The 27,615-nt window shown below is 38.8% G+C and overlaps 1 protein-coding gene across 28 annotated transcripts in view; it reads left to right on the top strand.

Annotated features, from left to right (window-relative positions):
• Window positions 1-27,615, top strand: part of RAPGEF2 (Rap guanine nucleotide exchange factor 2) — a 272,594-nt gene that overhangs the window by 237,149 nt on the left and 7,830 nt on the right. For 13 of the 28 annotated variants that reach the window (XM_061384286.1, XM_061384281.1, XM_061384280.1 and 10 more), the window contains 16 exons: window positions 3,420-3,572; window positions 3,838-4,002; window positions 6,118-6,225; window positions 6,314-6,517; window positions 6,618-6,726; window positions 7,209-7,455; window positions 12,941-13,098; window positions 13,712-13,952; window positions 15,857-16,240; window positions 18,263-18,474; window positions 18,567-18,690; window positions 19,305-19,328; window positions 20,411-20,634; window positions 22,241-22,441; window positions 26,275-26,427; window positions 27,339-27,461. In XM_061384286.1, the coding sequence (XP_061240270.1) occupies window positions 3,420-3,572; window positions 3,838-4,002; window positions 6,118-6,225; window positions 6,314-6,517; window positions 6,618-6,726; window positions 7,209-7,455; window positions 12,941-13,098; window positions 13,712-13,952; window positions 15,857-16,240; window positions 18,263-18,474; window positions 18,567-18,690; window positions 19,305-19,328; window positions 20,411-20,634; window positions 22,241-22,441; window positions 26,275-26,427; window positions 27,339-27,461 (2,830 nt within the window). The remainder of the gene's footprint in view (window positions 1-3,419; window positions 3,573-3,837; window positions 4,003-6,117; window positions 6,226-6,313; window positions 6,518-6,617; window positions 6,727-7,208; window positions 7,456-12,940; window positions 13,099-13,711; window positions 13,953-15,856; window positions 16,241-18,262; window positions 18,475-18,566; window positions 18,691-19,304; window positions 19,329-20,410; window positions 20,635-22,240; window positions 22,442-26,274; window positions 26,428-27,338; window positions 27,462-27,615) is intronic. The other 15 variants (XM_061384291.1, XM_061384290.1, XM_061384288.1 and 12 more) reach the window with 6 other exon arrangements.

Raw genomic sequence — 27,615 nt, 5'->3', positions numbered from 1 at the left:
ATTATAGTACATTTCAAAATTCATTTTCTTTTTATCTCTCTACTTGTTTTAACTCAAGGATATATTTCTTTTTTAGGAGATAAACAATATAATTATGTTCTCTAAAAATGAGTATAAGAAAGAACACCTAAAATTATTTGGAGACTGAGAACAACTTGCTGTCCTGTAAAAAGAAAAAAAATTAAAAATATTTTTCAGGCAAGAACCACATGTTTCAAATATACGCAAACCTGTGGTCAGTGTTAAAGATATGAGTTTGGAGGTAGTTTTTGGCATTAAAAAAATTTTACTTAGCTATCCATAATTGCTTACAACAAAAGCCTATGCTTTTTGAATTTTAACTTTTTGATCTAAACAAATAAAAAAATTAGTTTTTTATATCAACCAACTCAGTGGAAGAAGCAATGTTGTAGTATGCTATTTCTTCCATGTGAACTGCTGCTGCTACTTCTGTAAAAAAGCTTTGTTGATTATGCAGAAAGTATGTAAAATATAGAAAAGTATGTTAAACAATGAAAATTGCTTGTTATTTGCATTGCTCAGAAATAATAATCATTCTCCTTTGTGATTGGTACCCTTTATCATTAAAAATATTCATCGTTTTTTATTTAAAAATAAATAATTCTTAAAAAGTAATAATTGATTTTGTTATATTCCACAATTTTTATATGCATGTATATAATATTAAATTAGCGAGCACATGCTTATGAGACATTGGGAGACTAGCATGACGTTGGTACGGCTGTCTCTTCATCTGTGCAGTGGGGATAATAGCACCTTCATGGCATCCCATGAATGCCATGGGAGGTTGGGAGGATAAAGTGAGAAAGTTCCTGTCAGGCAGCCACAATGTAATAATAATGATGTCATCATCACTATTAAAATCATTCTTAGAATATTTGGTTTAAAATTTTTTAAAAAACGATGTAACGTCAAGAATATGGAGTCGGACATGACAGAGCGACTTCACTTTCACTTTGATGCATTGAAGAAGGAAATGGCAACCCACTCCAGTGTTCTTGCCTGGAGAATCCCAGGGACAGGGGAGCCTGGTGGGCTGCCGTCTATGGGGTCGCACAGAGTCGGACACAACTGAAGCGACTTAGCAGCATCAGCAGCATCTTTTATCTGCCATGTGCTATAATTTAGCCATTCCCTCTCTTTTAATCTTTCACATTAAAGGAGAAAAGAAATGTTCATTCTTCCTTCATTCCTAAATGATTTTTTTGCAATTTTAAATATGTATATTTTATTGAAGTATATTTGACCTACCCTAAAAATGATTTCTAAAATAAGAATAAATTATTCAAAATTCAGAGAAGACAAAAATTTTAAGTTAAAAATCTATTCTTACCTCCTCACTGGCTTCTGGTTACTTTGTGTAATAAGTGATTTCTTGAATTCATTCTTCACTTTCTTTAAAACTACTAAGAAATATAATTAAATGGATTGCCCTGAGTCCTGAATTTTTTTATCTTTGAGGTCATGGAGGAGTAATTGTTTGATGTGCACATTTTTGTTAACTTCTTTAAGAGCAAGGATTAACCTTAATATCAGTTATGAGAAATAATGATTTGAGCTTAAAAAGTACGTGGCTTCCTTTGTGGATCTTTTTGAACAGCCTTTCTAAGCTGATTTCTTTCATAATATAATCACACATTTATAATATCTACTGCATGGATATCTTTGAATTTCGATATCATTTATTAAAATTATCTTTTAAAAAATTGTTGCTCTCAAAATCTTTTCAAATTCTTAAAACCCACTAAGTGATAATTATGTTTTTACATCATTTTTACATAATAAAATTTATCAAGCATATATTATGTATCTAGCACAGTGGAGGAGCTTCACCTGGATTATTTCATTAAACCTCCACAACAACCCTTTGAGGCTGGTGCTATTAGGATTATTTCCCCTTTTCAGATGCAAAATAAGACCCACAGGTTCTTTTCTCAGGATTCCACAGTGAGAGGTAGTAAAGCTCATGTCTGAATCAGTTAACCTGGCCCTAGAAGCCGCAGTGAGGAAGGATGGGGGCAGTTAAGAGAATTTCTTCTTAAAAGCAATTCTGTGATGATTTGATTAGCAGGCTAGGATTTCTTAAGCACCAGAGAGTCCCAGTTTTTTACCTGCCCACTGATAGTAAAACAAAAAGTCACAGCCTAAAAAAAGTGGTGGCTCCTTAGCTTAGTCCCCTGGATTCAGGTGGCACATTACAATTCTTAAACCAGAAACAGTGCCCAGCAGCTGTCCTGATGGACTGATTAAAATCCATTATTGCATCCTTCTATTCTGAATTCTTTCCATATTCTTCTGTTCTGTTAGGACCATGAGCCTAACAGATAATTAAACAACCACCTATAGACTCTCTCCAAAGGTTTTTTGCTGCTCTGCCCACCAACCTAGATAGCATATTAAAAAGCAGAGACATTACTTTGCCAACAAAGGTCCGTCTAGTCAAGGCTATGGGTTTTCCAGTAGTCATGTATGGGTGTGAGAGTTGAACTATAAAGAAAGCTGAGTGCCGAAGAATTGATGCTTTTGAACTATGGTGTTGGAGAAGACTCTTGAGAGTCCCTTGGACAGCAAGGAGATCCAACCATTCCATCCTAAAGGAAATCAATCTTGAATATTCATTGGAAGGACTGATGCTGAAGCTGAAACTCTAATACTTTGGCCACCTGATGCGCAGAGCTGACTCATTTGAAAAGACCCTGATTCTGGGAAAGATTGAGGGCAGGAGGAGAAGGGGATAACAGAGGATGAGATGATTGGATGGCATCACTGACTCAACGAACATGAGTTTGAGTAAACTCCAGGAGTTGGTGATGGACAGGGAGGCCGGGCATGCTGTAGTCCATGGGGTTGCAAAGAGTCAGACATGACTGAGCGACTGAACTGACTGACTGACCACAGTTGTAAGGATATGCACTTTTTTTTCTAATTTTTATTGGTGTATAGTTAATTTACAATGCTGTGTTAGTTTCAGGTGCACAGCAAAGTAAATCATATATCTAGATATATATATGTATATATACACATGCATATATCCTATCTTTTTTTTTTTTAGGTATCTATCCTAAGAGTCCACTCTACTCCCCCAGTGTTTTCTAATCATCACAAAAGGGACATGAGGAAGGAATATTCTAATTTTACCTTCTGATTATTTTTAATTGTTAGGATTTTTAATATAAATTACATATAATTATTCTAAAAATGAAACTTTTCTTGACCAAGGAAGAAATACATTAAAAAGCAGAGAAGTCTGATGAAGGTTCATTACCGAGCTCATTTAGAAAGTATGGGAAAGACATGGAAAAATGTCAGTCTTAAATATTTAAAACACTGAATCATTAGCGCAGCTAGGTCTCTTGCAAGCACTTTATCATTAACATGTGACTTACATTTTATTCTAGTTTGTCTGCATAGCCCAGCAAGATTACTGCCGTATCCTCAACCAAGTAGAAAAGAACATGCAAAAAGTTGAAGAGGAAGGAGAGATCGTTATGGTGAAGGAACACCGAGAGCTTGATCGGACTGGAACAAGAAAGGGGCACATTGTCATCAAGGTGAGACAAACATGCCACATCCCGAGGGAGGAGGGTTTTGGTAGTATCGCTTGTGATGATTTAGGATGCCCCCTCCTCATTTTTCAGTGTAACTTCTCTTAAATGTATCAGTTGTAAAGAATCTTTGAATTTCTGTGATGAATAGGAGTCTTATTCATTATTGTATATCTTCCTACCCAGTTCATCTTACGCTGAAGATTTGAAATCAAGGTACATGTAGATGCCACGCATGCAGGATGCTTATGACACGTTTGATTTGTTACAGGGCACCTCAGAAAGGTTAACGATGCATTTGGTGGAAGAACATTCAGTGGTGGATCCAACTTTCATAGAAGACTTCCTGTTGACCTATAGGACTTTTCTCTGTAGCCCGATGGAAGTGGGCAAAAAGTTGTTGGAGTGGTTTAATGACCCGAGCCTCAGGGATAAGGTTGGAAGATACGTTCTAGTTTCCTTTCAAATGTGAAACATTCAGATATAAAGTTAAAGAACTTTAATATATATAGTTGTTATACCAGTTATGTTCAAATTATGTTGGTGGGTTAAGAGAATGTACTTTTTAAGCAAAAGAAAAGGGATGCTACAAATACTAATTCTTGTTATAGATTCTAAGTTCAGCCCTAGAATTTTCTCCTTTAACACAAAAGCCAATACATTGGACAACAAATGTTTCAGTAGATTTTCCGTGAGAATCATTCCATATGTTGATGTATTTTTGGGAGGAAGTGAGCTTCATATCCTCCTCTGCTATCTCCTTTCCCCTCAACAAATGTTTAGACTCTAGTTCTGTTGAAAATTCTATTAAAACACAACCCCCAAACACCTGGGTTCCTTGGGAATGTGCATCCTCTGGTTCAGTAGCTGGCCAGTGTACACCACATAGAAGTTATCGGTTTTCAGTTGCCCCAAAACAGCATCTCCTCTCAACCAGTGTGGGTGGGTAGGGCCCTGTCTTATAATTCTGAACTGATCCTCTTCACCAGCTCTTGAATCAGGCTCTTTTTCAAGGCCAGAGAGGGTGATGAAGTTCCTAGTCTTGTGAGGTTTGAGAATTAACTAGCCTGTACTCATTTCTCCTTCCATATGATGGCCTTGTTTCTATGAGGCCCAACATGGGACAGGCAGGGTGGGAAACCCAGAACTGGGGACAAACAGCAAAAGGCTTCCAGCTCCAGTGCTGGCCCTGCTGCTGACTATCCCTTGGCCTGAGAGCAGTCATTGGACAGTGATGCTCTTCATATCATCATCTGAGAGTCACAGGCGTAGAAGACCTCAGCTAAGGTCCTCTGCTGTAAAACTTGCTTTGAGTATTTCCTCTGCCATTTTTCTCCTGTCACTCATCTCTTTATTTGTAAAATAGTAATCTATGTCATTTTGGGGTTGTTGTGAAGATGAATAACTTGGTACTGTCTGACTCACAGCAATCTCTTACTGAATCTTAAAGGTATTGGTGGCGGTAGTTGGAGTATTCAATTCATGATTTACAAATCTCGTTTTTCTAACCTGGAATACGGCTAGTAGACGTTTAAGGTGGCGTCTCAGCTACAAAATTTTAATTTTATGAAAAGGTCAGGTATTAAGGATATAGGTTCAGGAGAGACAATAATCTTGGTTTCTTCAACTTGAAAAATGGTCAATAGTGATAATAAATGACAAAAAATTAATATAAATATCAACTTGACTCCTGAGTGTTTTCTCAGATTATATACTATACTTTGTCCCACTGTATTTAACTGTAAACAGTATTTTAACTGTAGTTTAAAGATTAAATGCATACTGTCACATCTGTTTCTTTCCTGCTAGAATAACATATTGCATTTTCCTGCTTTAAGAGGTTAGTTAATGCTTGAAAACAATGCTACGGAAAATTTCTTTGATCTTATTATTCAAGATTGAGAAAGTTAAACTCACATAAAGTAAAACAAGTGCTTTTTAATTTAAAGTTGCAGTTATACTCCTTTCATTTGGTAAAATTTTATTGAGAGTTTACTCTGAGCCAGGTGTTGTTATAAATATTAAGGATGCCCTTAGAACATAACAGATAAGGTTGTCTTCATGGAACTTATAGTCTAATGAAGGTTGCATAGTTCTTGCTGGTATAAAGCAAATATTCCATAGCTGAGTGTGTGTATTGTGATGTATAAAGGTGTAGGGCTCAGTGAAAACATGTGAGCAGAGTAAGGAAAGGCAACTCACTTTTTGTGCAGAATTGTAGATATTAAAGTTTCTGTCTTCTTGTGTATTAATTTATTTTGATTCTTTTTTTCCCTTTAGTTTTTGTTGTGACCTGTTTCAAATATATTTTGAGAGTAAGCCAGATATATATTAATTACCATCCTTCAATATAAAGTCCAAATTTAAAGTATTAATATATATTTTCAGAAAGGTATCCTCATCAATAAAATCTAAAGGTTTTGTTATTGTTTTTCATGTTCATTGTTGTTAGGTAAATTGTTTGTTGGATATCTTTTTTTGCAATGACCTTAACCACAAATCTTTAGCACTAGAAAGAAGAAAACCTATTAAAAATTAATTGATTTTTCAGGTTACGCGGGTAGTATTATTGTGGGTGAATAATCACTTCAATGACTTTGAAGGAGATCCTGCAATGACTCGATTTCTAGAAGAATTTGAAAATAATCTGGAAAGAGAGGTAATATTTGTGATTTTGTTTTTAATCACAGCTTTCAGTTCATTTTATTCAGCCCATCCTTGAAACCACTCTTTTTGAACTCTTGTAGAAAATGGGTGGACATCTAAGGCTGTTAAATATTGCATGTGCAGCTAAAGCAAAAAGAAGACTGATGACGCTAACGAAACCAGCCCGAGAAGCTCCTTTGCCTTTTATCTTACTTGGAGGCTCAGAGAAAGGATTTGGAATCTTTGTTGACAGTGTAGATTCAGCTAGCAAAGCAACAGAAGCGGGCTTGAAACGAGGGGATCAGGTATGGCATTTCTAGTTGCAAACGTAATGGTGAACACTGGTGTCTTCTTTTCCTTCAGTCAATTGGGAAACTGAAATTAATTTTATAACTTCATTTTTAGATACTAGAAGTAAATGGTCAAAACTTTGAAAATATTCAGCTATCAAAAGCCATGGAAATTCTTAGAAATAACACACATTTATCTATCACTGTGAAAACCAATTTATTTGGTAAGTATTTTGCATTTTTTGCATAGTCTCATTTTTCTCCTTTTGGTCTTTTATTTAAACATTTATGTCTTAATCATGAAAAGTCATTGCTTATAATTCAAGCATCATAAGAATTGAAAATTTATAGTAAAATGCATAGATACAGAATTAATTATATAAGCATATAATTAGATTTAAATAAAAGCCTACTTACTTGAGGACCATAACATTTAATTTTATTGATATTTTTATTGATAAATATTTTATTGTAAAGAATAAAAATCTGTCAATAAATACCTGTAACTTATTCTGAGTAGACATGGCAGAAAACATACAAAACAGATTCTTGGTGTCATTCATTCCTTGTAGGAGTGTTTTTCTACAGGATTACAGTTTTGATCATGGCAATCTATACTTAGTATCTATTTCCAAGTTCTACAGTTGTCTTTGAATTATTCAGATTTCCAGTAATGGATGTTTTTTGGTGTCTGTTTCCTCTTTAGTATTTAAAGAACTTCTAACAAGATTATCAGAAGAGAAGAGAAATGGTGCCCCTCACCTCCCTAAAATTGGAGACATCAAAAAGGCCAGTCGCTACTCCATTCCAGATCTCGCAGTAGATGTAGAGCAAGTGATAGGACTTGAAAAAGTAAATAAGAAAAGCAAAGCCAACACTGTTGGGGGAAGGAACAAGCTCAAAAAGATACTCGACAAGACTCGGATCAGTATCTTGCCACAGAAACCATATAAGTAAGTGTCTGTATAAATTTTCTCTGCATTCTATTATTGTATTAAAATAATAAGCGAAGGTAATGATGTAATGTTTACTCAGGAGTGTAAAAATTGTTTTAGCTTTTATGGCAGAGCTATCTTAGAGGCAACTGGACAATTGTTTTTACCCCATTTTTGCCACTTGCTTGCCTGCTCCAATCTTCTTAGAGATAGTTAGCATTTCTTTGTTTGAACTACTTTATTTCTCATTTGGACTTTTAAAAAGCAAGAATGTGACTTTACTCCTGTCTCCCCCCTGGCATGATGGGGTTGTTTCTGCTCTTGTTTCTTTGTTTCTAGGTGTGTTTTCCACCGTCAGCATCTGCTTTTGCCAACTGAGTTTTTGCGGCTCCCAGCTGCTACTATCTACTCTTGCCTTTCTCTTTTTGCTTCTGTCTCCTGTTTTCAGTTACTTAACTGTTGACAAGACATCACCAACCAAGCACAGAACTCCTTTTTTCCTCCTGCTAGGCTCTGCAGTCAGCATGTCAGGTGTATTCTTGAATCTCTTCTTGGCTGTTCGTTTATGCCAACAGCTCATACCAGACAGAGTTGCAAGTGTCACACTTTTAAAACTTTGCTTGTTTGCTCACTTTTTTTTCCACTTTAGCTTCTTCTAGGTCTGTGGATGTTTTATAAACTTCAGTTGGTGGTGGTTTAATTACTAAGTTGTGTCCAGTTCTTTGAGCCCACCAGGCTCCTCTGTCCATAAGATTTCCCAGGCAAAAAGACTAGAATGGGTTTGCCATTTCCTTCGGGGCAGTCTTCCCAACCCAAGCATCCAACCCACATCTCCTGCCTGGCAGGTGGATTCTTTACCACTGAACCACCTGGGAAGCCCCATAAATCCCAATTGCCATCAGTCAAAATTTTTTAAAATATTAAATTACATGGGTGCCCAGAATTTATTTATTATATATTCCTCTAACTACAGTAATATGAGATAAGTTGAAAACATAAGGGTTATTGTTTTTCTTTCTTTCATGATCTAATAGGTCTTACAAAGGAGCAATACATATAACCATTCAGACTTTATCGAGTCTTTTCTAATTCCACTTCTGATAAAAATTTCATACAAAGATTTGAGAGCTATGTTCTAGAATATGCTGTTAGTGGATTGAATATCAAACTTGTGTCCCTATTAAACTATAATGATTGATTCTTTCATATTAGCTAGAAAAGACTGCTACAGCAGAGTCCTAAGGATCAGCAGTGTGTACAATGGCAGTATTTATAGACTTGAGAGTGTGTTTGTACCAAGTAAGTTTCTAAGAGACAGTGGATTAGGCCTGCTGGCATTACAGAAAATAGGAATTGATTTTTTAAGTCACCCTTCTTAATGAAAAACACATTTTTAAGTGGATAAGAAAATTACTTAAATGTAGAATTATTAGCACAATAACTAAAAAAAAAAACAGAGTTATATCTGACCATGAGTTAAATATGAACCTTTAAAACAATCTAACACAAGTCAGCATGACCCTGGTGAGTATTAATAGAAATGTGACATGTAAGAGCTGAGTTGAAATCCATCCCTAGTACAGGGTGTTGGCAAAGGACACAGGATAAGAACACTGTGCATAACATTACTCTGTGTATTTGGATGTATAACATTATTATGTGTATTTGGAAAGATACTCAAAATCTAGAAAAGGGAAAAGAAAAAAGGATGATAAATAGATCGTTGATTTGGAAGCACCGAGGAGACATCTTAAATAATTTACATTGAAGAACATATATGACTCATTTAAACATTTCATTATGGACCACATCTTTATCCATTCATCTGTCAGTGATGTCAGTTACAATCCTGGCTATTGTAAATACTGCTATAGTGAACATTGAGGCTGCACATGTGTCTTTTTGAATCATGGTTTTCTCAGGGTATATGCTCAGTAGTGGGATTGCTGGGTCATATGGTAGCTCCGTTTTTAGTTTTATAAGGAACCTCCTTAGTGGCTTTATCAGTTTACATTCCTACCAGTAGTGCAAGAGGATCCCTTATCTCCACATCCTCCCCAACATTTATTGTTTGAGGTTTTTTGATAATGGCCATTCTGACTGGTGTGAGTTTACAATACCTCATTGTAGTTTAAATTTGGATCTCTCTGCTCTTTGATGAACTAGATGGGTGGGATGGGGGAGGGCGGGGTGGCGGGTGGTGGGAGGGAATTCCTAGAGGGAGGGGATATATGTATACATATGGCTGACTCACTTTGTTGTACAACAGAAACTAGCACAACATTGTAAAGCAGTTGTAACTCAAAAAAAATAAACATTTTATATGAAAAATATTTGAAATCATCTATATATGTAATATAGAGAAGAATAATTATATTTAAAAGAAGGCTCAGTAGACTGTAGGATCTTTTATGTTGGTATATAGACTTGATTTGGAGAAGGCAATGACACCCCACTCCAGTACTCTTGCCTGGAAAATCCCATGGATGGAGGAGCCTGGTAGGCTGCAGTCCATGGGGTCGCGAAGAGTCGGACACGACTGAGCGACTTCACTTTCACTTTTCACTTTCATGCATTGGAGAAGGAAATGGCAACCCACTCCAGTGTTCTTGCCTTGAGAATCCCAGGGACGGGGGAGCCTGGTGGGCTGCCGTCTATGGGGTCGCACAGAGTCGGACACGACTGAAGCGACTTAGCAGCAGCAGCAGAGACTTGATTTAATAGTAGTCATTACTTGGGGCTTCCTAGGTGCTAGTTGTAAAGATTCTGACTGCCAGTGCTGGAGATGCAGGATATGCAGCTTCCATCCCTGGGTCGGGAAGATCCCCTGGAGTAGAAAATGGCACCCCACTCCAGTACTCTTGCCTGAAAATTGCAAATCTTTCCTAATAATCAGCATATGTTTACAAAGATTTTTTTTTTTCTAACAAAGCTTATCAAAGTAGTCAAGCAGATAAATATTCTAGATACACTGTTTTTTTTGTTTTTTTTTTCTCTCTCTCAAACATTATCAGTATCACAGAAGCTAAGGTGCCAGACGGTGGCCACCTGGCAAGGACAGCCCTAGTAGAGGGATGTGAGTAGAGGGGGGAGGACAGTAGAGGACAGTAGAGCCCAGGTCCAGTTGTTGAGTAAGTGGAGAAACACTGCTGAACCCAGAGGAAAGAGAGAATAAGCCAACAGACTACATACAAAGTTAACCAAGGTCAAAAAAATCTCAGTAACAATGACAGAGTTCCAGAGGTCCAGCAGGAAGAGGCTGCGCTCAGAGGTGGACCTTTCTGAGCCTGATATGTACTTTAACACAGTTTCAATCCAGGAGTACTCTTGTGTCTGGATGGCAGACACATAGGTGAGAGTAGAGTGTTAGATCACCATGTTGGGTGTGACATGTTGCTGGGAAACGGGTCTGAAGAAGGCCACCTTTGGGGGATGCCCAGAGTGTCTGACCAGTACTGATAGCATCTGCGCCACAGGAGCCCAGTTGACTCTGTCTTTGGCCTGAGTCCACACAGTTGTCTCGAGTCCTGTATGACCTTTCATATTTTGGGCAGTAAAGGCTGCTTTATAAGGTTGAAAGATAAAATTCCACTAATAATGTGAATGTTTTAATGGACATTAATCCTTTTTGTCTATATATACATACCTCTATGCACTTAAATAGAAATATAGTTTTGTTATGAATATAGCTAAGAATTTTTTAAATTTTTATTGAAATCTAGTTGATTTATAGTATTTCTTAGTTTCAGGTGTACTGCAAAGTGATTCAGTTTTATAAGTATATATGTTTGTGTATTCGTTCTTTTTTAGATTCTTTTCCATTATTATTATAAGAGAGTGAGTATAGTTTCTTGTGCTATATACAGAGGGTCCTTGTTATCTGTTTTATATATAGTAGTGTGCATATGTTAATCCCAAACTCCTAATTTATTCCTCCCCCTCCCCTTTCTCCTTTGGTAACCATATGTTTTCTATATCTATGAGTCTATTTCTGATTTGTAAATAAGTTCATTTGTATCATTTTTTTTTAATATTCCACACATAAGCAATATAGTAGATTTGTCATTCTCATCAGACTTCCTTCCCTTAGTATGCTCATCTCTAGGTCCCACCTATATTGCTACAAGTGGCATTATTTCTTCCTTTTTTATAGCTAAGAAATATGCCATTGTGTGTGTATACCACATCTTCTTTATCCGTTCTTCTGTTCATGGGCACTTAGGTTGTTACCATGTCCTGGCCATTGTAAATAGTGCTGCAGTGTAAATGTAAATGGAGTGCATATGTCTTTTCAGATTGGTGTTTTCTCCAGATATATGCCCAGGAGTGGGATCTCTGGACCATGTTCACATATGAGTTTTGAAGAATTTATACTAACATCATCCCAAGTCTTGTCCTTACTTACTTGCCTTTGTAATTTCCATTTCTCTCCCAAATAAAAAGGAAGAATGCTGCTAGGTTTTTCTTTCTTTCTTTCTTTTGCACAGCCATTAAAAATGGTAGGTAGTAGGTATTATGATCAAGCTGTCATGTCTAAAAACATAATGATGCTGCATCTTAATTTTATGACACCTTGATTTATGTCGCAACCGTAGTATGATCTTCTTTCTCTTCAAGGTACTTATAGAAATTGGTCAGAACTATAACCATTTGCTTGTGTTCTGTTAATTTTGTGTTTGTGCTTACTGCTTTATTCTGATGTTTTGTTTTGGAAATAGTTGGCCCTTCAAATCTAGAAATAGTTTTTATGTATTATTAAATCATGTTTCAAGAGTTATGCCCAGGCTTTTATAAATGGAAGTGAGTTTGTAGCTATCAATAGTAAGCAGTACTCTTGGAGCTTAAATCTAGAACTAGAAATTTTAAGTAGAGAGTTAAAAGTAAAAGTGAGTCATTGGATTTCCACTGCCTCTTCTTTGCTGCCAAGAAATGTCACCATGCACCACTACTTTTTTATGCTCCATATAATTAAGAAATAATGTCTGTGTCAGGCTTTCTTTACATTTGACTCTATCATGATCTCATTTATCTCTCTGAAACACTGGAGGATGAAATTGGGACAGTTTGGACTTTTTTTCCTCCATTCATTTTACTCAATTTCTTCAGTTCTTAAAGATAAGATTATAAAACAACTTATCATTCTGAGGCAGAAGTCATCAATTGAGTGACTAAATGCCTTTCTTAAAATGTGCTTTTTCTTAACTCTATTTCCATGACTAACTCGGACTTATCTTTTCTTAAATATATGTCTGTAACTCAGAAACTACTAATACTCGTTATGATTCATCTAGTTAAAAAGACAGGTTTTAAAGAAACATGCACTTGAGTTGGATACACAAGCAGTAGCAGCTTTTGTAATTTACAATCAAATTTATTAATATTTGTACATTAACTGCTAGTATTCTGAAATATGGTTTATTTCTTAAACCGTGCACTATCTATTGGTGAGTCATAACTTTTTAAGTTGCTGATCATTTATTTTGTACCTTTTTTCTTGGTTCAGTGATATCGGGATCGGTCAGTCTCAAGATGACAGCATAGTAGGATTAAGGCAGACTAAGCACATCCCAACTGCACTGCCTGTCAGCGGAACCTTATCGTCCAGTAATCCTGACTTACTGCAGTCACACCATCGCATTTTAGACTTCAGTGCTACTCCTGGTGAGCACCACTCGTATAGATTTGTTTTTTTCTCTTTTTCCCCCCCCTAATGTAATGGTAGTGCTATATGTATCTCTCTTGCTTTGGCATGGACTCTGTCAGATGCTAAAAGTCATGATTAAATTTCAAACAGTTGGAACTGGTTTTTTTATTATTACTCAGACTAATTTAGTATGCCCACAAGCAAATGGATCTCTCAGATGTTCCCTTTCATAAAATGAAGTTAATATAGTATCATGCACATATTATCAGGTCATATTAAATAAAAAGTAAGAGGCATATTTTAGATCAGCTTCCTGGATTTTTCAATATAATAAAGATGAACTTTAGATTTAAATTTTTTCCTTTCTGCTGCCAACCTGACAACTTTAACTGCTGCTATTGTGATCTGATCTGTTTGTTTGTGGATCATTTGGTTATCCTAGGGCAAATGTGTTCATTCGGTGTGCCTATATGTTGACTGAATCAATCTTTGAAGAAGAATTGCTGATGTAAGGGAGAGATGGAAGTTTAGCATTGTCCTTTCTGAGAATTTTTTTCACATTGCTTTGTTTAATTTTATTACCATGTACTGAAATCCTTTCTACTGACATATGACTCTTCTTTCCACCAGATTTGCCAGATCAAGTGCTAAGGGTTTTCAAGGCTGACCAGCAAAGCCGATACATCATGATCAGTAAGGACACTACGGCGAAGGAAGTGGTCGTTCAGGCCATCCGGGAGTTTGCCGTGACCGCCACCCCAGATCAGTACTCGCTCTGTGAAGTCTCTGTCACACCAGAGGGAGTGATCAAGCAAAGAAGGCTTCCAGATCAGCTTTCCAAACTTGCTGACAGAATACAGCTGAGCGGAAGGTAGACATTCCTCATCCTGTTGGATTTCTCTACCCCCACCTCCCCAAATCCCACACCAATGGCCGGTGAACACTTTCGAAGGGTTTTTAAAATAAGTATCCCTGAAGATTAAAAAGAAGATTTGCCTCATTCACTGAGCATTGCCATATCAAAGGGAATGCACACAGTAGACGGTTGACCCTCACAAGGATCTCTTAGGAACTTGTGCAAAACAAGGGTGCTGTGACCTGACTGTTCCTTGCTGCTCACCAGTGCTTATGCTCCCATCAGGACACGGGGCTGGCAGAAAGGCACAGCCATCTCCTGGGAGATGCACATTCACAACACACCTTCCACCGTCTTCTGCCATTTGCTTCTGCCTACCTGACTTTTCTAGGAGCTCCATTGGTTTAGGTGGAGATATCTATGACAGTGTGGTTGGCTAAAGCTGCCTATTATTGTTCATGACACTAATGAAATATCCTTAACACTGGAACCAAAGCCTAGTTGCTTCAGGGCTTGGTCTTCTGCTGCCTTGTATTTGCAGGAAAACATTGTATGGGGTTTTGTCAGCCTCTCAGGTGGTTTTGTGTCTCTTAAATGGTGTTTCCATTGATATTCTCAAATCACAAATTAGGGAAAGTTGGAAAAGTAGTTATGTCTTGGCTTTCGTATAATGACTAGATTTTGCACTTTCTGAAAAATGAGTGTTTTCATAAATCACATTTTTTCTTTTTTTCTCATCATATGGAGTGTTTCATTGTATTCCTGCCTTTTGTGTTAAACATCTAAACCTGATTTAATTCATTCCGAACTTCTGTTTTCTTTCTGTCAGCTATAACTTTCTTGCTCTTCTTCACTTTCACTTTATTGCCAGCCCCAACCCTGGTAGGTAGTGTCCATTTTTCTTGTTATCATTTAAATATCATTGATCTGTCTGTGATCATGATGGAGTTCTCCAGATCTCCACTGAGGTGCAGAGTCCTGATTCACAGTCCTTGCTCAACAAAATTATAAATGGATTCACATCACAGGCTTCGTGAGTGATCAAAGCTGAGAACATCTATGACTGTCAAGCCCCGAGGTCTGTGTCTTCTGTCACGTCAGCTTTGGCGAAATATGCAGAAGGCCAGTTTGACAGGACCACAATTCTCATTCTGCTTCTTCCTTTATGGAGTCTGGCTTAAGAAAGCATCTTTCTATAAAATCGGTAAAAAAAAAAAAATTAACAGAGTAAACATTTGCATTCTCTTTGGACAAGTTGCTGACAAAGAGAAAGGCGCAGTGACCCTGAGTGCTCTCTCTACAGCTGGTGTTCATCTTTCTGAGCCTTTGTTTCTTCATCTGACAAGCAGGAAAAACACACACCCCACTTATGTGTAGGGTTTTTGTGAAAATCAGATATTCGAAAGTCAAAGTCCGTCTTAGGATCGTTCTCCTCATAGCATCAAATAGAGGCAAATGGCTTACAGGTTCCTTTGGTATTTAAATAAATAGGTGAACTTGGGTGGACCAGTAGTCACAGAGAATCTCCGGGGAACAGAGTGGTCACTCTGTTGGATTCTCGCTTCCTTCCTTGGATCCCATTTCCTTATTTAAACCGATTATCTAAGTTCAGCTATTTTCTGTCCTTATTAGCCAAAAAAAAAAATAAATAATAAATAATCTAGAAGGAAGGAAGAGTAGTAGAAAATGGATTGCAGTTGATACAAATGCAGTTCCGTGTGATGTGTTTGCTTCTATCAGTGGCTTCTGGATGGGGTTCTGTGGTCTGGCGTCTGAAGAGCCACTGCCTCCTCCGTCTGCCAAGCAGAGTCCCTGCATCATTCAGCAGCACGTTCTCATTGCTGTTCTGTAGACAGCAGCGTTCTTCCAGGAATGTTTTGAGATTGCTGTTCAGGCTTTGGATTCTGTGTCTCTCACAGGTATTACTTGAAAAACAACATGGAGACGGAAACCCTTTGCTCGGATGAGGATGCACAGGAGCTGCTGCGAGAGAGCCAGATCTCACTGCTGCAGCTCAGCACCGTGGAGGTGGCCACGCAGCTCTCCATGCGCAACTTCGAGCTTTTCCGCAACATCGAGCCCACTGAGTACATCGATGACTTATTCAAGCTCAAATCAAAAACCAGCTGTGCCAACCTGAAGACATTCGAGGAAGTCATTAACCAGGAGACGTTTTGGGTAGCATCTGAGATTCTGCGGGAGACAAACCAGCTGAAGAGGATGAAGATCATTAAGCATTTCATCAAGATAGCTCTGCACTGTAGGGAGTGCAAGAATTTTAACTCCATGTTTGCGATCATCAGGTGAGAGCACGTTCATTGTAAGAGTTGATTCAGTTTGCAGGTTAAAAAATATTATATCAATCCAGGAAAGCCATACAATTTGTAGGAGTGTAGTAGTTTTTTAATTGCGTCATATGGAATAATTCTTTTTCTCTGAATCCTAATTGTAACGCTTTATTTAAAGTCTCTTATAATGGATGGTCCTAGAGATTATTATACTAAGTAAAGTCAGACAGAGTAAGACAAATATCATATGGTATCATTTATATGTGGAACCTAAATATATATATCTATGTGTAAATGCGCTTATTTACAAAACAGAAGTAGACCCATAGACATACGAAATAAACTTATGGTTAGCAAATGGGAGAGAGAGAGAGAAGGATGATTTAGGAGTTTGGTTTAAAATATATACACTATTGTATATAAAATGGGCTTCCCTGATGGCTCAAATGGTAAAGAATCTATCTGCAATTCAGGAGACCTGGATTTGATCTCTGGGTCAGGAAGATCCTCTGGAGTAAGAAATGGCAAGCCATTCCACTTTTCTTGACTGGAGAATTCTATGGACAGAGGAGCCTGGCAGGGTATAGTCCGGGTCACGAAGAGTTGGACTCGACTGAGCAACTAACATATTTAAAGTAGATAAACAACAAGGCCCTACTGTATAGCATAGGGAACTATACTCAGTATTTTGTAATAGCCTGTAACAGAAAAGAATCCAAAAAAGAACAGATATATATGTATGTGTATGTGAGTGTATTGATATATGACAAATCACTGTGCTGTACACCTGAAACTAACACATCATTGTAAATCAGCTGTACTTCAGTTTAAAAAAAAAAAAACCTTGTATGCTGATTTAAAGCCCAGAAAATCTGTGTTTGCCTTTTTTTTTAGCTCTGTGACTTGGGGCAAATTATTTGAATTTCTCTGAATGTCAATTTATTTCTATATAAAATAACAATGACCCAAAGAGTTATCAAGTAACCTAAATAGTATGATGTGTATAGAGTTCCATCAGTTGCACAGGGCAGATGGATGCCTACTAAATGTTAATTTTCTTCTCCTCTAAGTGCTTAGAGGCTGGAAGAAAATACAGCTTGAAACAACGAACAAAATTGATGCTGATGATTAAATTAGTCATTTTTTCTGTTTAAGAATTTGATCATACTATTATTGTTCTTATAGCTTTAAAATTATTATCATAGGATATATATATATATACATATTTTTGGGGGTACAATTGCTTTGCAACATTGTGTTCCTTACTTTTGTACAACAAAGTGAGTCAGTCATAAGGATACATATATCCTCTCCCTCTTGGACCTCCCTCCCTTCCTTCCCCATCCCACCCCTCTAGGTCATCACAGAGCACAGAGGCGAGCTTCCTGTGTTATACAGCAGCTTCCCACTAGCTCTCTATTTCACACATGGTAGTGTTTATTAATATATGTCAGTCTTAATCTCCCAATTCATCCCCCTCCTTCTCATATCCACACATTCATTCTCTACATCTGCATCTCTATTCCTGCCCTAGAACTAGGTTCACCTGTACCATTTTTCTAGATTCCACATATAAGCAGTATTATATGATATTTATTTTTCTCTTTCTGACTTACTTCACTCTGTACGACAGACTCTAGGTCCATCCACGTCTCTACAAATGACCCAGTGTCACAGGATATTTGTTAATCTGCTTTATCAAATGCCTGCTTGGTGCCAAGTACTTGATGTACGGAGATCATGCAGTGAAACACAGCGCTGCCCTCATGACACTTGACATTGTAGTAGTTCTGCCTGCAGTAGACAGACCAGAGGCTATAAACGGAAAAAGAGGAAAACCCCAAGGCCCTGTCCCTGCTTCCATCTTCAGTTCTCATTACCCAGAATTATTAATAGTCCTTTGAATCCTGTACATTCCTGTGTATACACAGCATGCACGCAGAAGTGTTCTGTGTTAATAAATAAGCAATACATTCTTACCTTCCTTCAATAGGACAAGTCATTTAATTTTATACCGCTTTTCTTTTTCCCTCTCAGTGGCCTAAACCTGGCGCCAGTGGCAAGACTGCGAACTACCTGGGAGAAACTTCCCAATAAATACGAAAAGCTGTTTCAAGATCTCCAAGACCTGTTTGATCCTTCCAGAAACATGGCAAAATACCGCAATGTCCTCAACAGTCAGAACCTGCAGCCTCCTATCATCCCCCTGTTCCCAGTGATCAAGAAGGATCTTACGTTCCTTCACGAAGGTAAATATATAAGTTGGAAGGTTTCTGTCTCCACCGGTGGAGGTATAGGATGAATGCCATGTGATTCCCCTTTCCTTCTTTACCAATTACAGGGAATGACTCCAAGGTTGACGGGCTGGTCAATTTTGAGAAGCTAAGAATGATTGCAAAGGAAATACGTCACGTTGGCCGAATGGCCTCTGTGAACATGGACCCTGCCCTCATGTTCAGGACTCGGTGAGTGTCTCCCTCAGCAGTGTTCCTGGGGTTAGAGAAGGTTGAGCTTAGAGCTTCCTAATCAATGAGAGAAGGTTTTGAATACATCCATCTGTGGCGAGATTTATCAGGGTGTGTACAGAATCTCCGTTGAGCTGTAATTCAGAATGACTGTCTGATTCCACATCTGGTGCACTTTGGGCTGTCAGTGAAAACAGTTTGTCCCTCAGACACTTTTCATTGACCATGAGACACAACTATTCTTATTTTTCAGAATGCTGATTTACAGAGCTAAAAGGCATAATTGATAGTATGAACTAAAATATGTAAATGATCCAAGTGGTATTGTCTCACTGTCCACACAATGGATTGAGCTGTCAGTGTAGCCAAAAATGATGAATCCAGTGAAAGAGAGAACAAAAAGTCTTTACAACAGAATATTTACTTTTATTTGTCTTTTGAGCCAGAAAGCTATTGCTGGTCCAGTTATGTGTGTGTGTGAGGCGATTATGCAGTTTATGGTTTGTGGGCTTCTAGTACTGCTTATCCAGAAGTCTGGTCCTTTCTTTCTGAGCTTGTGATCTCTCTGTCTCTCTCTACACCCATGCTTCAACCTCCACGGCTCTCACTTACAGGAAGAAGAAGTGGAGGAGTCTGGGGTAAGTGGTGGGGGCACTGCACACCCACACAGTTCTCATCCTGCTCATGGCATTGTGTTTTTCTTACCCGCTGTGTTTCCTGACGCTTTGCATTTTTGCATTTTTTTTTTCTTAACCCTCTTGCTCTAGCAGAATTTCAGTTGGCAAACTGACTTCAAGTTTAATCTACTGGGGCTTTTGCTTTTGAGGTCATGACCCATGAGAGCTGTGAAATGACTGATGACTGTTCTGGGGAACCACAGGCCAAGCCTTACTCCTGAGCTTTCAAAAAGATTTAATTTTAATACAATTTGTGTGTTTTGAAATGAGAAAAGTCTAACCTGGGGTGAGGGGAGAAAGGATGTTAGAAGGGAAAATTGTGCAATTTAAATACTGTTGCACAGATTTTTGTGAAGTCAATCTATGTAATACAGAAGGTGCCCCTACATGTTAAAACTAAATTTTTTACAGCTCAGCTAACTACTGTTTTCATTCTATAAACCAGTCCTTTTCAAAAATAATTCTTAACAACTCATATGCTAGTTCCTGTACATGTGTTTTTACATTTGCATGACCATTTTATTAACAAATTGACCATATTACTTGAAAAACTCACTACACTTAACCCAAGCAATAAGAAAACTATTGTGAACATTGTGGGTAAATTTCTTTAAATCTATGTAAGACATCCCTTTTAGAAGAAATAAATTTAATGTCACTCTTAATTATTGTAACTGTGTATTCTTGCATGAGCTTTTATATATAATAATTATTAATTGCTGGCTTCTACAAGAGAACTGCCTTGGATGCTTTCTGTAGGCAAAAAAGTAGAATTTTTAGTTCAAACAGAACAAGTACCAAACGTGTATGTATACATATAGTGTATGTAGAATTCTTTTTAATTTGAAAAAAAATCATTTAAATCTATATATTTTAATCTATATAAATATGATATGATTCTATATTCCTTTGTGACAGTTTACTTACCAGAATGAGGCATGTGGCCTCTTGAACTAGACTGTTAGAGAAGTCTTGGCACGTTTTCTGTGGGTACGGTGACCCTGTACTGGAGCGAGCTGCATCTCTGCCTTTTCATCTTCCAGGTCGCTCAGCCAGGGTAGTACAAACGCAACCGTGCTAGATGTTGCTCAGACAGGTGGGCATAAAAAGCGGGTGCGTCGTAGCTCCTTTCTCAATGCCAAAAAGCTATATGAAGATGCCCAGATGGCTCGCAAAGTGAAGCAGTACCTGTCCAATCTGGAGCTCGAGATGGATGAGGAGAGTCTTCAGACGCTATCCCTGCAGTGTGAGCCGGCCACCAACACACGTGAGTTTCTCCTTAAAGTGGCTGCAGGTCCAGTTGGAATGCAGATAGGCTTCCTGTGCCAGCACAGCAGGGCAGGTTGCAGGGGCACATAGCATCCTGAGACACGCTAGCCTTTCCTGTAATTAACAGCACACAGCGCAGTCCTGGGTTTGGGCTCGTGTCCAGTGGGGTTTAGCGTGGAGACCATGACACCATAGACTACTTCAGGGTGACTGGCTTATTTGGTTTCATCCCAGTGCCACCAGGGTGCAGGCAAGGGACACATGGGTAGATGCAGCGCCCATTCCCATCCCTTGTTTTCTCACAAAGATACCTGCAAAGTGATGGGCAGTCTGGGAGGGGCACAGACCGAGGTGTACTAGCTGCCCCTTACCCCTTTGCCCAGAAGGCACCCAGTAGTCAGTTCAGCTGCCACGTACAGCGGAAATTCTGCTCCACAGGGAACCTCAGCTCAGCCTAATGCATAGATCTGGCCTGGTGAGAAATGGGGGCTGCTTTCTTTCTCTTGGCATTTGTATTTGTAAGACAGAGGCATTTTCCATTTAGGACACTTCGGGATCTTTTAGGGCTGCCCTGGTAGCTCAGTGATAAAGAATACACCTGTCAGTGCAGGAGACACAGGTTCGATCCCTAGGTTGGGAAGATCCCCTGGCGGAGGAAATGGTTACCCACTCCAGTAATCTTGCCTGGAGAATCCCATGGACAGAGGATGCTGGTGGACTATGGTCCATGAGGTCACAAAGAGTCAGACACAACTTAGCAACTAATTAACAACAATGGGCAAGTTTGAAGATACCTTCTACAGAGTTTAAATGCTGGATGATCGAGACGATTCAGGTTATTATATTAGATTTACCCAAGTACTAGAAAAGCACCAGGTATCATGCAGAAGAGCTTGTCCTCAGCAGTCAGATTGGTCTGAATTAAAATCGTGTTTGTTCCTGTCCTAACAATGCCACCTTAGGCAGGTTATTTAAGCTCCTTTAATGTGTAAAATGGAGGAAGTCAAATATGTCATTGAGTTGTCTTGAATATTAATACACTTTAAATACAGCATTTGATTGCCCTGTTAAATTGGCTTGCCGTCTGTCTGCCATGGAATTATACACTCAGTATAATACTCAAGCAGTACTGAGTGCTATTAGCAACGTAGATAATTCTAACCCATAGGAGAGAGAATTTGGTAGTAAAAAGATTGTAGCTAATATTATCCATTAACTTAAAACATATCATGGGATTTGGGGTACCATTTTAGGAAAATAATTTCTAACAATTTTCCTCTTACAATGTTATAATATATTTGGGTTTTTTATAGACATAACATATTAAACTATCCACAGTTTTTTTTTAATGTGGTACTTAATAGTATAATCATCCTTTGAGATGGCTAGCTTCATAAAGTAAATCTTGTCCTGCTGTGCCTTTTTTCTGTAACAAAAGTTCTCCCCCTGCCCTTGTTTCTATCCTTTTTATGAGGAACAGGAAAAAAGATACACATTTCTGTATTCTAACTGCAGAAAACGCTCATGCAGTTCTATAATTATCTTATATGTGGCCACTAACCTCTTCAACTTCTTGTTCTATTTTCAAACCAAACAATTACCAGTGCCTAAGAATCCCACTGACAAAAAGCCTGTCAAATCGGAGACCTCCCCAGTGGCCCCGAGAGCGGGGTTGCAGCCGAAAGCACAGCCGCAGCCCCAGCCGCCGCAGCCGCCACACAAACTCAACCAGGGACTGCAGGTTCCCGCCGTGTCCCTTTACCCTTCACGGAAGAAAGTTCCCGTAAAGGACCTCCCACCTTTCGGTAGGTGACTCCATTCACACCCTCTTTTTTTTTCCCCCATTTATTTTTTTATCAAAGTATAGTTGAATTACAAAGTTGGGTTAATTACTGCGGTCAGTTAATCTTCAACAGAGTCAAGAATATGCATTAAGAAAAAGACAGTCTCTTCAAGTGGTGCTAGGAAAGCTGGACAGCCCCATGTAAATCAGTCAGGTTAGAACGTGCCCTCTCACCATACAAATAAAAAACTCAAAATGGCTTGAAAACTTTAACATAAGACCTATCATCATAAAACTCCTAGAAGAGAACATAAGCAAAAAGATTCTCTGACATAGATCATAGCAACATTTTCTTGGGTCAGTGTCCCAAGGCAATAGAAACAAAACCAAAAATAAACAAATTGGACCTAATCAAACTCACAAGCTTTCACATGGCAAAGGAAACCATAAACAAAATGAAAAGACCACTGACAGAATGGGAGAAAATATTTGCAAACAATGTGACCGACAAGGGCTTAGTTTCCAAACTATCTGCACAACTCATACAACTCGACAAAAATGCAAACAACCCACACGCCCTTTTGGCACTGTTCATTCACCGCCTGCTGCTCAGATTAGGGAGCAGTGCTTATTTTGGATAACCTCATCTGATATACCTGAGTTTTCCCTGATTGTCCCCTCTTAAGAAGACATTAATGTTGATGAAGTTAAACTTTACTTTTGCTAGTGGGAAGAACTGTTTTTATAGAGCATCTCATTCAGTCGTGCTCCTTTGTCATAGCGATGGGGGCAGAGGCAGGCCATGGGGCTTTTACTCATTTAACTTTTAGCAAGTACAGAAGCTGCTTGGCCCATATACCTTATTTAAACTAGTTTAACCTTTTGATCAATGAGTTGCTGGAATTTAGGCAGAATATTTCTAAGTGAAATGATTTGTCTGGAGGCGTAACTTTCATTTGTTGAATCATCAGTTCTGTAACTTGGGAGGAAAATAGTCAGCTCCAGTTAAAGGAGCTTCATCTTTCCTATTAAAAGTAAAGTATGGACTAGTTCAGTCCTTTTATGTAAATGGAGCAAAATTATTTTTCATAAAATGTTCTAGTTCTTTTTTCTGTCTGTATATACGTGTGTGTGTGTCTGTGTGACAGGAAACAATATTAATAAAAGGAAAGAAATTTTAAAAAACAACTGGCAGCAGAGCTGACTCTTGACAGAATAGGGTACTGGTAGCTGGGACAGTTCCCGGCCGGCTGCAGGCTGTCCATGCATCAGGCAGGAGTCCTAGATGCTCTGTGTGCCCTGTCACGAGTGTTCTGTGACATGTGCTCTGTCATGAGTACTCTGTCACTGGCTCCTTCCTCCTGATCAGCAGGTGTCCCATTTGTTGAATTGGGGAAAAGTGAAATATCTTCCCTTTATGGGACATTTTCCTCTTCGAAATATTTGTTTTGCTGCCTCTATCACAAACAAACTGAATTAATGTTCCTTTGTCCACTGTGTTATTTTTTAAATATAATTTTATTTATTTTTTGGCTGTACCATGTGGCGTATGGGATCTAGTTCCCCCACCAGGGATGGAACCCAAGCCCCCTGCAGTGGAAGTACAGCATCTTAACCACTGGACCTCCAGGGAAGTCCCTCCACTCCCCTGTTATGAATATCCCTGTACTCCTGCAAGTCAACCTCTATTGCCTCTTTTCTGCTTCTTTTCTGCACACAGCCTGTTACTCCACGTGGAGGCACACCTAACAGAGAGTCATCCCCCCCTTTCCCAAGGAGACTCTCCCTCCAATATTTTTAGGCCTATTTGAATTTATGAGCTTCAGGAGTATGGATGAAATAGTCATGTGTCTTCTTAAGAGAGTTTAATAAACATTTAAAGTTACATACTATAAAATATTAACTTAGAGTTGCTGAGTTCACCCACCACCCCCATTCATGAACCAAGTTTTATTCTGAATACTTCATACACTTAAAAAATTTTTTTGTTTTTGATGTGGACCATTTTTTAAAGTCTTTAGTAAATTTGTTGGAATATTGCTTCTGTTTTATATTTTGGTGTTTTGGCCATGAGGCAGGTAGGATCTTAGCTCCATGACCAGAGACCAAACTTGCAAGCCCTGCGTTGGAAGGCTATGTCTTAACCACTGGACTGCCAGGGAAGTCTCCCTTCATGCATTTCTTATTTTAATGTCTTTGTCATCAAAGTACTTTCAGGGTGGAACAGAGTTTTCTAAGGCATAGCATCTTCACATCCATCTGCATTGTTCAAAGGCAGCACTTTTTCATTCTGTGTGTGATGCTATCTGGGAATTTTTTTTCCAAATTAAAGCTATCTATTCATGTAGCTTTAGTGTAACTAGTGTTTGGATGTATCCTGTGTATATTATTATTTGTATGCATAATTAAAAGATTGCTTGAAAAATGATTTTTAAAAGATTGTATTAAAAAGTAGTATCAGACACTTACACGAGGTGAAATGAAGGATTAAATCTTGGTTAAATTTCATTTCTCCTTTTTTAATGGATTCTGTTAAGTCTGAGAACATCAAAACTAACATAAGGACTTCCTTGGTGGTTCAGTGGTAAACAATCTGCCTTCCAATGCAGGGGCTGAGGATTTGATTCCTGGTCAACTAAGATCCCATATACTGCAGGGCAACTAAGCCTGCATATTACAACTGAGACCCAAGCTGACAAAAATAAATATTTAAGGACGTCCCTGGTGGTCCAGTGGTTAAGAATCCTCCTGCCAATGCAGGGGACACAGGTTTGATCCCTTACCTGGGAAGATTCCGTATGCCTTGGAGCAGTTAAGCCTGGATGCCACAACTGTCGAGCCTGTGCTCTAGGACCTGGGAGCTGCAACCACTGAGCCCACGAGTCCTAGACTCCTGCTCTACAATAAGAGGAGCTACCACAATGAGAAGCCACCACACCACAGCTAGAGAGTAGTCCCTGCTGGCCTCAACTCGAGAAAGCCCACGCACAGCAATGAAGACCCAGCACAGCCAAAAAAACCCCACAAAACTAATATTAATTGAGGTAGTTTCAGCCTCTAATGCCTCTCCTTAGGTCTCTTTGTTGTTCAAAATATGGTAATTGAGAGTGCCTCATAATAATGCTACAGACTTAGTAAGAATCTCTTCATGTGACTTCCTCACATCTAAAGTAGTTTTTAGGGGGAAAACCACCTGGTACTAGCACACGGAATCCTTTTTCTTCTGCCTTACATCCTCCTGCTTGATCCTGCACTTGGTGCTCGATGGCTCCCCCCAGACACCTTCTCCCTCAACTTCTGGTTCCGGGCACTTTCAAGGTCCCCTCCTGCTGCTGCTCCTTCATCTGCTTATTGACCAGATATTAGTGAGGAATTCCTTAATGCTCCTTCAGTCTCTTTCCTGCTACTTCTTTTGCCTCTTGGCTCAATCTTTTTCCTACCATCACTCCCACTTCCCACACGCTAGCTTTTCCAACACCAAAATACCTCTTTCCAACCCAAACTTGAGTTCTGATAAATATTCTGAGCTGCACTGCTTTCATGCTAACTTAAAGTATTTCCAGATTGTCTCTTTTTTGTCTTCATTGCTGCCCAACATATTGTTGAATAATGTGGCGGCCAAGATTCAGAACCTAGCATGGAATACCGGAAGCAGCCTCTCTCGTCCTCGAGGGCGTCAGAAGCTGTGCTGCGGTCCCTGGTGCCTCCTGTGAGGTACCTCAGTTTACCTGGGGAGAGCACACAGACCTCTGAGACTGCAGACAGCCTGCAACAGAATAGAATATGAAGTCTTGGCACAGAAAGGTGTTTGGGTTCTTCCGGTTATTCTGCACATTGAAGTTCTTTCTCTTCCAGGCATCAACTCTCCACAAGCTTTAAAGAAAATTCTTTCTTTGTCTGAAGAAGGAAGCCTGGAGCGCCATAGGAGGCCAGCAGAAGACACGATATCCAACACGTCTTCCCAGCTGTCCTCTCCGCCCACCTCCCCACAGAGCTCCCCACGGAAAGGTGACTGGGTGACTTATGTTCTCCTTGGTGACCTGTTCTTTCAGCCATGATAAATTCCAGTTAGAGATTCCATCATTTCTGACAATATAGTCACTTAAAATGACCTTGGGCATTCTCTGACCGTCCAGTGGTCAGGATGCCAAACTTTTGCTGCTGAGGCGAGGTTCCATCCCTGTTTAGGGAACTAAGGTTCCTCAAGCCCACAAGTTGCAACCAGAAAAACAAAAGCGACCTGATGTGTAACACCCAATGGATTTTTTTCTCCTCAGTTTATAAATCTTGAAGAATTTTGGTATTCTTTAATATTATAACTATAAATAGTGTTAAGCTTATATAACTATATAAAATTCATTTTTAGTAATGTTATAATTATAATTTTTATAATTCATTTTTTACTGATTATAAGTGTGGGAATAATTCTTTTTATACTAACAGTTCTAACTAAATATGATTATATAGCATTAACTATGGAGTAAAGGGCTATATAAACATAAGAAAAACTAATATTTTCCTGATTTATTTTTTCATTGTATTAACACAGGTCTTGATTATCTTTTTTGTTACTATCTTGTCTTATTTTTAAAGAGATTACATTTTAGACACTCAGGCTCGCCTTCCAGTATTAATGCTTTCTTATCTTAAAATACTAGGTAATTCTCTGCTGCCTAACCTCAGAATTATTTCCACCCCCTACCCTTTCAGTGAATGGGCATAAGTCCATAATAAACGGCCAGACCATTCTCACTAGACAAGGCCAAAGAGATTAATCCATTGTGAGAGTTCACTGGTACAACAAATACCGTTCCTGCTTGACTTTCTAGCTTTTTTGGACACCTGTGCATTTTATGTGGTATCAGTCTGTAGTCCGTGTTCGGTGGGTGTGTCTGAACTCTTCTTTCATCCCTTGTTAGGTGGCAGTGGCAGTCAGCTGAGATCTTTTGGCTCCGGGCAGTTGGATTTAACCAGCTCCTCCTCTTCTCTTGGAAGTGAGAACAGGAACAAGAATAACAATGCACCATGGACCTATGGGATAGGTGGGGTTTACAGAGCCAGAGCCAGGGGGCAGGACAGGAGTTGGCTCATTAGCTGAGGAAAACAGTCCCTCCCGCCACGTGTCCAGGGCACCACCTGAGTGATGGTTTTCTCAGGTGTTTTTTGGGCAGACTGTTCAGGAAATCTTGTCTGTCA

Source organism: Bos javanicus, chromosome 17 (assembly GCF_032452875.1).
Source record: "Bos javanicus breed banteng chromosome 17, ARS-OSU_banteng_1.0, whole genome shotgun sequence".
Classification (NCBI taxonomy): domain Eukaryota; kingdom Metazoa; phylum Chordata; class Mammalia; order Artiodactyla; family Bovidae; genus Bos; species Bos javanicus.
The sequence above is the reverse complement of the archived record's forward strand: the minus strand, read 5'-3'. Positions and strand labels throughout refer to the sequence as shown.